Genomic DNA, 13,073 nt, shown 5'->3' with positions numbered 1-13,073 from the left:
TCGTAGCCTGCTGAGCGTCGCCTCTTTGCTCAATGCCCACAGTGTACAGAGCTCCGCCCTTTGGGTGAAACACCGGCTGAGGGAAGAGAAGAGAAACTGGCGTGACAGTAAGTAACAGCAAAGCTCAGTCATGACTCACACTGAGCTGAAACGAAACCAAAATCTAGATTATGTTCTGTCATTGCGTCGATGCAGAATCGGCCATGTCTGCATTGCAATGTGTCTTAGACACGAAAAAGCTGTACACCTTCTAGTCGTACAGGGGTTGTCAGGTTAGCTTGTCATCAAGAACTGCATACAAAGAGAACAACTTGTACAAAAACTACCAAGTACTCTGATTACCTAAACAAAACCATAAGAGTGTGCATTAGAAACTACAGGTGTATTGTTAGAGAAGTTAGTGTCAGAAAACAGATATTTACTATTAATATTACTATTTATTTACCATTAACTATGTTCCATCATTATGTTCCATTTAACAAATGTATAGTATTTGCTGTTTCGTGGTAGTGCTATAAAACCAAATTCACATATGATATTGGAGTTCAAATAAATAATATAACTGTATTCCATCTCTGCTCCAACCATTAAAAATTGGACTAAATGTGAAAAACACAAGAGGCATGAAGAACAAGGAAACAGTTAATGAGATGGGATAAAAGAGTGAGGTGGAGAGAGAGTGAGAGAGAGAGAGAGAGAGAGAGAGAGAGAGAGAGAGAGAGAGAGAGAGAGAGAGAGAGAGAGAGAGAGAGAGAGAGGTGGCGGACAAGGAAAAAAGACAGAGTGCAAAGATGGCGGGATTCAGAGAGAGATATAGTCTGCAAAGAGCAGGAATAAGCAAAGCGACAGTAAGCTAGCTTGCAGAGAAACAGTGCAGAGGGGCGTGGTGAAAGAACAAACGGTTGCTTCACTTTCCCTCCGACTGTCTTGAGTTTAAAATTGAATTAGCAATGAAGTATTTATACGAGTGCAATGTGCATTTTCCAACTGGATGCCTCTGTACAGTAGACATCAGAGGAAGAGAGTGCAGGGAGACACACGGCAGCACTGTTCTTTTTTTTTTTTTTGGTTTCCACATACAAGTCATGGGCATACTAACAAAACCATAACCAGAAGCAGCCAACAACAGATCCCACCCACGGGGTCAGACAAGTAGCAGAGGGATTTAGAGTCGACTGCTCCTCGGGTTTGCTGCCCGCCGTCTCCCCTTGCCGCCGCGTTCCCAGCCATCAGTGAGTGCTGATGCGAGCTCTCTCGGATCGGAGAGGGTGAAGTCATGTCAGTGAATGAATGGCAGCCGCTTTTGACATGGTGGATTTTTAAAATGCTGATGTTAGATTGTTACATTTTTTAGAAGTGACACAACTGGAAAACCGATGCTGATCACAGTCAGTATTCCTCTTAAACCCGAACTCTTTGAATTTGAACAGGGTGAGTGCGTGTGCATGTGTGTGTGTGTGTGTGTGTGTGTGTGTGTGTGTGTGTGTGTGTGTCTGTGTGCTCTGTCCACCAGCATAGCTTGGTTACTGAGTGATGAGCCTGAAGAGAAAGGAGCGGCTACATCTGCCATCAAGCGGCAATCCCAGTGACGCATGACACCCTTCTCATGGTGCAGATAGACACACACACACACACACACACGCACACACACACACGCACACACACGAACACACACGAACGCACACACAAAACCAATTAAACCACCTACACACACGCATGCCTCAACGGGTGGAATAAAGGTGACTCTACTTGTCAAAGAGCACTTACCATTGCATTAATTAATTAGCATCTTTCTATCATGGCTTTTCAATCCCCGAACATCATATAAACTGCTACACGGGGGATGCCACAAATGCGTGAATGTATAGCGGATCCAGAAATGACACGGGTGACTTGTTTTCAGAATCCTGACACAGATTTCTGACTTCATCATTGCTATGGTCTCACTGCCTTTGTAAAACAAGACAAAAAGAAGCTAATAACATGTAACCACCAAAAAAAAAGAATGTGTGCTAAGCGCTAAAAGTCTCTGGAGATGTGCACTTAGAAAACAAATACAGTTGAATTCACACCTCTGGCAGTCTCAATCCCAACTGAACAATACAATCTTCAAATATAGGTGTAATTTCCCACAGGGCTATATTTTATGTTACATTACTTTATGAGTGTGATCATCCACATTTGACAATTAGACTCAATTCCAGATGTAGGATCCTATAAGATCAATCTCAAGTCAGTCTGGAGTGTGTGATATATAGTCACACTACATTTTCAAGCACTTCAACATGTCTACAATCATAATGACAGCCAATGTCAGAATAAATGTGACATTTCATATTTCGATACTGTCACAATACTCGGCTGCCGATTGTAATGTTTAGTGCCTTATAAGTATTGTGATCCAATATTATGATTTATCACGACTTGTGTTTCCTTTTTTAATTTATTGGCTATGGGAAAAAGGGAAAAATTGAATCATACACTTCTAGAGACTTTTACTTTGGAAAATATCTAAATTAATGAGCAAAAATGTTGTTGCATGTGATTTTCAGCTTGTCCATTTTCAGAGATTAAATAGCATATATAAGTTATTGTCAGGGACTATGGTGCAATATGTTTTTATTTTTGGTTATCATAAATTCCAACAATTAAATCAATAGCATCCTTCCACCTCAGCATGGACTAAAATTAAAATCAAGCAATTGAATTTGAATTACATCATTACAAAATCTATTAAAATACATGTTTCTTAAAAATCGTGATACTTCAGTGAATACATTTTTGATCCCTAGTATCCTGTGTATGAAATCCTTTGTGATCATGCATTTTGTCGATTGGCCAGCACAAAGAAATGCAAAATGTGTTTTGGGCAGCAAAGGAAAGTCATGGAGTCAGGGTGTGCCTGAGAGTGGCTGCTTCAGTGCATTAATGGGTTCCTGCAGGCCACATGATCCATGTAGACCTTGAGGAGCACTAATTCCATTACATAAAGCACAGTTCCTGCTCTAAGTGTGTGTGCGTGTGTGCGTGCATGTGCGCGTGTGTGCGTGCATGTGCGCGTGTGCACGTGCGTGTGTGCGTGCATGCTCTTCGTGGGAATATCAGTGTGTGTGTAATATTGTGTCAGTCCTTATCACTTTCACTCTTTCTGTAATGTTTCTTAGAAATTAATGGCCCTCAGATCCTGATTTTGCTAATGACTCGAGATTAGTTAACTTAGTACTACATAATGTATGTAGGTCAATTGTAAGGCTGTAATAGTTAGTGTATTTGCGCTGAACTGTCACGATAAGGGGGGTTCCTGGCCCAGTGCATGCAGAATACACAGTATTGAGAATTATACCAGCTCACAAGCCGCGCAGAAACTTTAAGGCCGAACGCGTCAACATGCACAACTAAACAGGCTGATTGCTGTGGAAGTCAGTCACACTATGGAAGGCGCGAATGAATTGCTCTAGCTGAAAGGCGTGTCCGCAGGTTCTTGGTCAGCTACTACAGCAACGTATCCAGCTGTTTATACGAGAAGGATGGGGGCTTTTCTGATTGTTTGTTCACGGGTTGCATTTTACTGCTTATTACATACATATTTGGATGCTTTGAATGTTGAAATATGGCCATAGTGAAACTAATCGGAACACACTGTAATGCAGAAGTTTCATTTGGGATTTTATTTTGTGTTTCCCATTTCATAACATAAAAGACGCTTTTGAGAATACTCAGTACCCAGCAAGAGGATTTTGTGTTTGAGACTTCCAATATTGCCTCTTCACAGTATAGGAAAATAAATCTTATGCATATGGGTATTTCCCAACTCTGCACTGATCTCACACCAAACAGTGACACATAAACCACCCTAACCGTGACACTATATAATTATGTAAATAACATGTGTTTTTATATCTTTTTGATGTACTTTTTTGATGTGAAATGGAGCAGCTTGGGATGCAAAAATCCCACAACATTGTATTGTGCAATCCTTGTAAGGAGGGGCAGGCGGTTAGATGAGTTGGGAAGTCAAAGGCTGCACATTGATCTAATGAGCCATCGGCACAGTGACTCTCCGACTACGTTGACAAACAAGGAAATATGATTTTAGCCTCACATCTGAATCATGGTTTAAGTTTAAAAGGTGGCAGTTTATGTCCTAAGCTTGGAAAAAAAACTAAAACTTAACAAAGATGCAGTGTCAGATAGGGTTGGTCTCTCTTAATGCCCCAAATAACTGTAAAACACAAATTCTCTGAAGATCGTTAGCTTGTGGAATTGGGTATAAATAACATTATTTGGTACATATTTATTCATATAAATAATTTTTAGTCAGCATTACTAATTAGATTGGATTTTAGGCCAGGTTTATTTTGTCCATACACTATAAGAACACAAATTTACCAGCATTGCAGGTACAGAGCCAGAAAGAGCACCAATGTTTGGCATATACCGCTCAAAATATCAACGGCGTCTGACACGGCATGCTTATCTAAAATCACTTTGATCTGCGGATCAAAATGTGTGTCAGAATCGAGTCCGAGATAAGCCCTCAGTGAGGGATGATAAATATCGGCCATCACGCCGCTATTCTGAAATCTTCCTGTGTTGTTTAAGCAGGTATACGGATCCGGGGCAACATCAGACACACTATCAGAGCAGGTGCTCAGCAAGCACTCAGTAGTGGTGTGTACATGGATGGGCAGCTCCTATGCGCACCGTAATCCTATGCTGGCAGGTACACATAGCCTGTGGCTGCGTCTGGCCGGGCTGACTGCTGCTTTGCTCTGCTTGACCTTGGTTCATCAAGCCCTCCCTTTCCTCAAAGGGGACGGAGACGCACCACTCCAAACTATTACGCTACCTATTGCTGTCGTCCAGCCGGACGGCTATCAAGATGTTTTTGAAAGTGGATCCAGTGCAAAAGCTTTCACTATAACCTGCACTGCCTGAAATTTAGTAAAGCAGATTTTAAAAAGCAGCTGACTATGTTGCATCTGGTGAAGCAACATAGCCAAAGACTAAAATAGTTGGTGGTGACCAAAACATAGCTAAAAGGGCAGAAAGAAAATCAAAATTACATTTGATCATAGGTACACGTTAGCCATAAAACCTATCCAGTATGTATTAGTCAGCTTGTTTTGATGTTTTTCTGATTTCTAAAGGCCAAAATTGCATGAGTGCAGCTTTAAACAAAAGTGCACGAAGTAACATAAGCTGAGTTTAACATTTGAGCTGGGGAGGAGCAAGCATTTTTTTTAGCTAACGTCAGTACACAGTCCAACTATCGTGTGGCATGTTCATAAGAAGAAAATGGCGCCGGGGTTGCAATAAAGCCAAACAGCAAAGCACATCAAATCAATTTCTGACCACTGAGGTCATTTAGTACATCCCAAGTTCGGCGACCGTAAGGTATTTGTCTTTCACACATTAGTACACACAACTACACACAACTAAAGGGCCATTACGTTAAAGTCCGGTAAAAGTTAAATATTTATAAAAATCATAACAATATAGGCCTATGAATGTATTTAAAAACCAAACACAATACAAGTCAGATTCATTTCTGACAATAATGTGACTTAATCAATGATATAGGCCTTTATGTCACTTGTAACCAGGGTAAGTCGACGCAAAAAGGTATGGCCTCTCTGCAAAATCCACCTATACTCAGCATCGACCGCATTATATTAAAAAAAAAGAATGAATGAGTGCATACAAACAGGACCATGCACATCTATGGACACAAATTCACAAGTGAACCAAATAAAATGCACAAAGAAGGACAAATCTGATGCATTAGTCCCTTGGATTCTAGGACACGTCCTTAAGAGCCCCGCTCTCATGGGACCAAATAAACATACTTCATTTCCTCCCACTCACTACTCAAATACACCGTGAATCAATGTATTCTTTTCATACCACGTCTTTCTTCCAATCTGGGACAGCATTCAAGACTGTATTTAAACACAGTAGACTTGCAACCAACTGCAATATATGTGGATGCTTAGTTTACTGAGAAAAGGAACTGAAACTGTCACAGATATCCGCTGAGTAGAAAGTCTTTTATCAGTGCGGCCCTGTGTACGCTAAAACGCTGTCACATAGAAAATATATAAAGATTTGTCGTTTTAAGGAGGACAATACTCTACGCTTCTGTCTTTTTGTAGTTTTAAATTGTTTGACCTGAAGTGAATCAATTCAAATCTAGCTGTGCATGGTTGGTTCTCCTGCAATAAAACAACCCATCGAAATGATCTGTCACTTTGTATCCAAAGCAAATAACAGAAGATTATGTGGAATGATATATTTATGCCTATGATATCACTTTTAATTACGAAACTTAGGCATCAATACAAATCTTGTTGAATGTGTTGTTTTGTGTAAAGTTTTGTGCCAAGAAAGGGAGAAAAGGAAAGGGGACAGAAGAAGGTTTGGGCTAATTCGTGCTGGGTATCCATAAGGTTACATGAAAGTGGAATGAGATACCCTGAAGCCCCGCTATTGCACTCACGCACACACAAACTGTGGACGCATGCACACATGAAAACACGTATCGAGAATGCGAGCAGGCACGTGCACATGTGCACAAAAAGCGCACACTATGCATTAGCAGATCTTTGGATCCATTGTAATAAGTGCAGGCCTGGAGGAAAAGAGAAAATGTGCCAGGCCAAAGGAGCCTCATGCTCAAGCCCTGCAATAAAAGGTTTCATGTCCCAGATTAGTTTGTCCCATTGGTCACAGAGAACAGGAAGGGGACCCAAACAATCATGAGTGCAACTTGAAGATGACCAAGCATTTTCATGTCCTTCTTCATTCACATTATTCCATTCTCATTATATGGTATCACAACTTTTATTGTGTTATTATGTGCCTGTTTAAAGCATTATATTCATGCAATTCAAAGCCAAAAGCCTGTTGCTGCAATTCATGAGACCAAATCTTCAAGAGCATGTGTCATTTTTAAATAAAGTTGGATTCAAAGTAGTTGGCCATTTTATCTTGAGTTGGTCATCGCTTTCACAGTTTAAAGTGTTGCCTGCGGTAGATCCTATCAGCTGTCACTAATTAATGAGTAACTTGATAACATGGAAAATGACATTGGTCTGTGGTCTGGTTGAAGTGCTCTTTGCAAGCTGGTCTCCGTGTTCAGATCGTTTGTGCCGAGAGACGCTTCACTCCGGGAATACTTCAGTTCCAACAACGATACGTTTTCTCACTGGCCGACTGCGTCACGGCAATTTTCAGAAGTTGCATTCTGCAGTTGTACTTGATTTCATAACCCATCAATCATTTAAGCTAATCCATTTAATGGTTTTAAACCAGGACTTTCAAGTGCATGAGTAAGTTTCTGAAAAATAAGGTGTGCATTAGCAGTCTGGTATTATAATGTGTCAGATACATATTTTAAACAACAGTTACCAACATACACACACCAGTAATCAATAATGTATCGTCAGTAAGTGACCATAGCGATCGGCTACAGCCAGTGAGGCAAAAATATTACCGTCAAGGGAACCAAGCATTATGCTCTCAGCTTTACACTTCCAGATACGACACAATGCATTACACAAAGCATTGATTCTGTGACGAACAACAAATATTACTCTTTTTTTGTCCTGAGAAGAAAATATGTATGTGTTTCCACCTTCATCTTGTTATTTACAACCAGGTCTGATTACAGTGCCTCCCTTCCCAGCATGGCACGACTCTTATTTAACGACCTCTTTCGGATGCGAGTGAAGGGAAAAAGCAGGAACGTTAGGGCGGAACAGAAGTAGATGATAAAAGTTGTTGATCTACTTCAAACCCACGACTCTGCAGCTGCACGGCACGCACCTCAACCGGCATGAGCTAGCAGATTGCTGCAGCACTTTCTTTTTCAGATTCCCTAACCACATTACTGCCCTGTCTATCCAGAGTTATGATGGGATCACTGTTGGCACTTTAGTGGATGACCTTTGTGCAAAGGGAGGAGTAGGGAAGAGAGATACCATGCTGCCGAGTTTGATTTACATCGAATGGAGCCAATTAATATCCCTCAGAACATCAAGACCTGTCTGTACCTCATCTGTCCCTTTCGGGCTCCTTGACTCGCTTCCTTACACTTTCTGGGAGCATAGCAGCAAGCAGCTTTGGGAAGAAAGACAGAGTCAGAGAGGGATACACACAGAACAGAGGCACACAATGGCGTGGTTGATGATTGAGGTGAGCGTGAGGGAGGAAGGTCACTCAAAGCGAAGCAGTGAAACAGAGAAGGATCTATTTTCCCAACAAACTTTGATTGCTGTATCAAATGTGCATCAAGCTGTCAAATCCATCGATGGCAAGATGGACACTGAATGCTGAACGCGATATAATAACAATGATTCAAATGGATGAGAGTTTTCGCTTATTTGTACTTGAAAATCCAATGAGAATGGTACAGTGATGGACATAGCAGGAGCTAATGTGTTTTGGACACTTTCATAAGCCCTACGGTCCCCCAATTAGGCTGATATGAATACCAGACCCTATTGTCCATGACCACTAAATAATCTGCAACTCCTTGTCATTAAAAAAAAAAGTCAAGAGCCTGAGCAAAAAAATGATTCCTCGATCCCTTCCGAGTGTTTTAAATTGTATTGTCGGTGCCTTCCCGTCCTGCCACAGAGTAATACTGCACCTCTTTAGAAAGATTAAGACCTAAAGCATCCAAATCTGCAATAATAATCACAATAAACACAAGCAATGGCCCCTCTTCAAGCAATTTCAGTCCAGAAATCTTGTTTTTTTTTGGTTCAGAAATAGATAAATGACCTCCTTTGAGCTTTTGGTCTCACCATGACAAACAACCTAACTGATCGTCTCCTTCCACGTGTGTCATCTGACGCGCTTTCAGACGAGTCTGAGCGCCAATGACATCGTAGGACCTCGAAACGCGCCAGGGAAAAGAAAAAAGGATGGAAACTCTGGTTACTCCATCGTAGCTTGAGAATCTAATATTGATCACACGGTGCTCTCACCACTACTGTTAGATTCACACGGTCTCCACACCGCGGTTAGGGGTACGAAATTAGTGATTCAGTGAAACGTTATAATCGCTAAGTCATCTTGAGGCAGTTACGGAATAATTCAAATATAACGATCTTTTAAAAACATGTACTCAGTCACATATCTTCTGACAAGGGTTACAGTACTTTAGCACTTTAAATGTATTAGATCGCACATGTGGATGATGAACTAGAAGAGTTTTAGTTTTTTTTTAAAAACACACTTCCTCATCTCTGTGAAATCAGAAAAAAAAGAGGCTCGAGCTTATCAGGGCACAAGTGTTGAATACTTTGAATTCATTATATTATTTTATGAAGTAATTTTGCTCGGGTTTGCATATTTTACACTAAAAGGAAGTTTTTATGAATACATGACTATTAATGATATCTTTAACATACGATTGATTTTTGCACAGTAGAATAAACCGAGGTAGGGAACATTATCAATGAAAAAAGATCAGTGGATGGCTGGCTAAGTGCAGTAATGAATCAGACTTTCACAAATCAAATGCTATCAACTGACGGGTAAAATAGCATTATGAATATTCTTGATTCTGTTTGGCTCGGAGTGTCTGTCTGCTCAGTTACCTAATCTTTCAGTGTCGTAAATTACTACATAGTCATATCACGTAGTCATTTTTAGTTATTTACACTGTATTTGTTTATTTTATCAACAGCAGAAAGAGTCTAAACCTAAAAAAATATTATAAAAAATAAAACACTTGTGTCTGGTGACTCGGGTAAATTAAATACACAACACACATCAACACAAAAGAATATATATAATACAAGCAGGGATTACCAAATGGACCCCGTACAGAAACATCGCTCATGCTCGACACACATCCATCACCAGACGGTGTCTTCTACAAAGTTATTACGGCCTAATCATATTTGAGAGGCAATCTCAAGTCAAGCTTAATTAATATAGTTGGCGAAATCAAACTCTTAGTACACAACAATCAGGGCAATGACAATATAAATTCATGCTATGTCCGTCTAAGAAATGTCGATGCCAAAACCGGAACCCTCACAGTGTTACCGATACCAATAGAGTACTTTATATAATTTTTTTCGACTTCATTCAAAAGCAATTACGTGATTGATAGCATTCAGTAGAATAAAGCCACCACCACATTGACTTTTAGCAGACGCCACAGGTGCCACATGGCCATACTTTTTTAAAAATCTGGGTAAAAGAGAGATGGAACGCAGGTATTCGTAGCCGGGAGAAGTTATACTACAAGATATTGGGTTGTTGTGGTCAAATATCATTACCCAGCCATAAATGTAATCCTAATGATGGAGTTATGTAATTCTCATAAAAAATAATATTTGTGCCATTTGAAGCAGTTGTAAATACAAAGAAGAAACAAAAAATCCACTATTACGCAACATCAGATTCTACATGTTGTGCTATAAAAAAATGCTATTCAAATTGTATGATTTCACCTGGGGTATTTGATTTTTAAGGAACATATAAAGGATATCTGAATAGTGCATGAAGGACATTACATCGGGCCTACGTTAATGACAATATACAAGTAACACAAGTGATTATGTGTTATTATAAATATTTTCTCTTTTTTAATTGTAACTACCAAAATCCTTCTGCATGGCTTCCCAAACCATGGCCAGGGCTTCACTGTGGTGACGACAAACAATCTGTTTTATGTTGAAAGAATATCAACCACAGATGAGAGATTACACTCTATGAGCGCCCAAGCAGAGTCCATTTTGCCCTCCCGTCCTTTGTGTTGTTTGTGTTTCAGTCTTTCCGACAAATATTCACATTCTCCTCATTTCCCACACCCAACCACACAGGTTTTTAAATCCATTCAACAAGTACCTGACACAATAGAATATGCATTATTTTAGTGCCGCCAAGCATGAGAGCAAGGCGGCACAACCCCAATAAAACCTACACCTGAAGGCACAACCAGAGTGTGAGTGCAGGGGAGAAGTGTGACAGAAGCGTGGATGAGAGAGATCTCATGCCTACAGGAGGATTTTCTGCGTGTCTAGTTTGTAACAACACATTGAAATGTAAATCTCCCACGCAACAAGCAATACGCGCAACACATATCATTAGCGTGGAATTCCTGATGGAACAATACATGAAACATGCCCCCCCCTCCCAAAAAAAAGATGGGTTGAAATTGTATCTATTATTAGAGTGTACCTCCATCTTCCCCCTCCATTTTACATCTTCCCCAATGAAAAAGAAACCCCCGTAATATGGGGGAAGACTCCAAATTTAAGACCAGCACAGCTTCGTGGAAAAGAACGGAGCACGCAGAGTATGTTAATGGTGAAGGGCTTACATGCATACAAATGCATGCAAGTGCAGTGCACTGAACTTGCATTGCGTTAATATGAATGAGCTGCAACCAAGACAGAATGCCCCTAAATGTGTGTGGAAGAAAACTGACGTTGACATCACCTGTTATTTAACCAACAGCATGTACTGGTCCCCATCATCATCATCACCACCATCATCATCATCATCATCATCCTCCTCAGCCTCCCCCTGGACCTACATATCTGACCAAGCAAACACAACCTGTACCAGAGCACAAGTGCTTGACTTATCCCCCGCACACACAAACACACGCACAAACACATTCACCAGCTGAGGCCACGACACCAACTGTGTAATTACACATGTGTAATTGCATCCTCGCCAATCTTGCACAATAGATGCAGAGAGAGAGAGAGAGAGAGAGAGAGAGAGGGGCGAGAGAGACACAGACAGGCAGGTAGAGGGGGAAAGATGGATGTAAGAAACACCGTCACCTCCCCTGTCTCTTGAGACAGCCGGCCGTACCTTGCGCCTGCGATCCCTGGACCGATTCCTCTTTTTGATCTTTTCCTCCTCTTTCTCCCGCTGCTCCTGGGCGGCGGCCTCTGCGAGGTCCTTGGTCTTACGGAGCTGCTTGGCGGCTTGCGCCATGGTGCCGCTGCTACTGTTGCTGCTGCTGCTGCTGCTCTAGTCGGTGTCGCTCCAGCCCTCCTCCGGTTTACACAGCCACCAGTGGTTCCTCTTCCCGTGTCCCTCTGTCCCTCGAGCCCCGTCACTTACTACCGCGTCTCTGGTGGCCACCACGACATGTGTGCGCATAAGGCAGGCAGTGGAGACGTCCGTGCCCAGATATTTTCTGTGCGTATGTGGGTGATGCTGATGCTACGGCAGCCACAAGACAGCCTCCAGCAGCCACAAAGAAGGATGCTACAGCTAGTGGTGCTGATGCTGCTGCCTGTGCCGCGGCTGCTACTCAACCAGTCAGCTTGCACTGCGCCGAATTGCCTCCCCTCCCCCTTCTTTCATACCTTTCTCCCTTCTCGGCTCTCTCTCTCTCCTCGCTCAGCCTTCACAGACCAGTCACGCAGTCCTGTGTTCAGCACGGCGGGGATCCTGCTGCAGAGCTCCCCCTTTTTATCTGTCAAATGTCCTCCTCTTGCTGCTGCTCTGCCTCCTTGTCTGGATTCATTCTCTGCTTAAGGCATTACTTGCACAATAGCCGGTGTTGCCTCCTGCACAAGTGGGGCGCAAAAGACGAGGCAGACAAAGCGGAGGAATGCGTTGGAATTATTATTTTTCGCGCATCGTCCCTCTCTCAGACCAAGGTTTTTCCATGGCACCTCCCACCTGAAAACAGATGGAGAGAAAGAACAGCAGTGAGAGATGGAAGCTCGTAAAATATGCTCTTGTATCTAATATACGTTGCCTAGGTGCTGGATGGCTCTCTGTACAGCTTGATTACTTTTTGACTATCGGAGGCTGATGTTAACGTGGCAAGGCAAAGCCACATGATGCCATACATTAGCCTACTTCCCTCTTATTGTAGTGTCAGGAGCAGACAGAGGGAAAAACATCAACAACATGAATGCTTCATGAAAACTGCATGTCCTCTCCCTCCCCTTTCATACCACCACTCTCCCTCTTTCCATTTCTTTGGGAGGTCATGCATGGCCGTTTGATGTCGCAATTCAGTAGCAGATGAGTAAACAACGGTATGAACCGACAACATTCATTTAAGGTGATAATTCAGA

At 41.8% G+C, this 13,073-nt stretch overlaps 1 protein-coding gene across 8 annotated transcripts in view; it reads right to left on the bottom strand.

Annotated features, from left to right (window-relative positions):
- ank1b (ankyrin 1, erythrocytic b) overlaps window positions 1–12,669 on the bottom strand; it is a 65,844-nt gene extending 53,175 nt beyond the window's left edge. For all 8 annotated transcript variants that reach the window (XM_068573778.1, XM_068573779.1, XM_068573785.1 and 5 more), the window contains exon 1: window positions 11,848–12,669. In XM_068573778.1, coding sequence (XP_068429879.1) covers window positions 11,848–11,973 — 126 coding nt within the window. In that variant the 5' untranslated portion in view covers window positions 11,974–12,669. The remainder of the gene's footprint in view (window positions 1–11,847) is intronic.
- Between the last annotated feature and the right edge of the window lie 404 nt (window positions 12,670–13,073).

This window comes from Clinocottus analis, unplaced genomic scaffold (genome assembly GCF_023055335.1).
Source record: "Clinocottus analis isolate CAN_PGR_092001 unplaced genomic scaffold, fCliAna1.0.p SCAF_13, whole genome shotgun sequence".
Taxonomy (NCBI): Eukaryota; Metazoa; Chordata; class Actinopteri; order Perciformes; family Cottidae; genus Clinocottus; species Clinocottus analis.
This window is presented reverse-complemented; position numbering and strand designations above follow the sequence as displayed.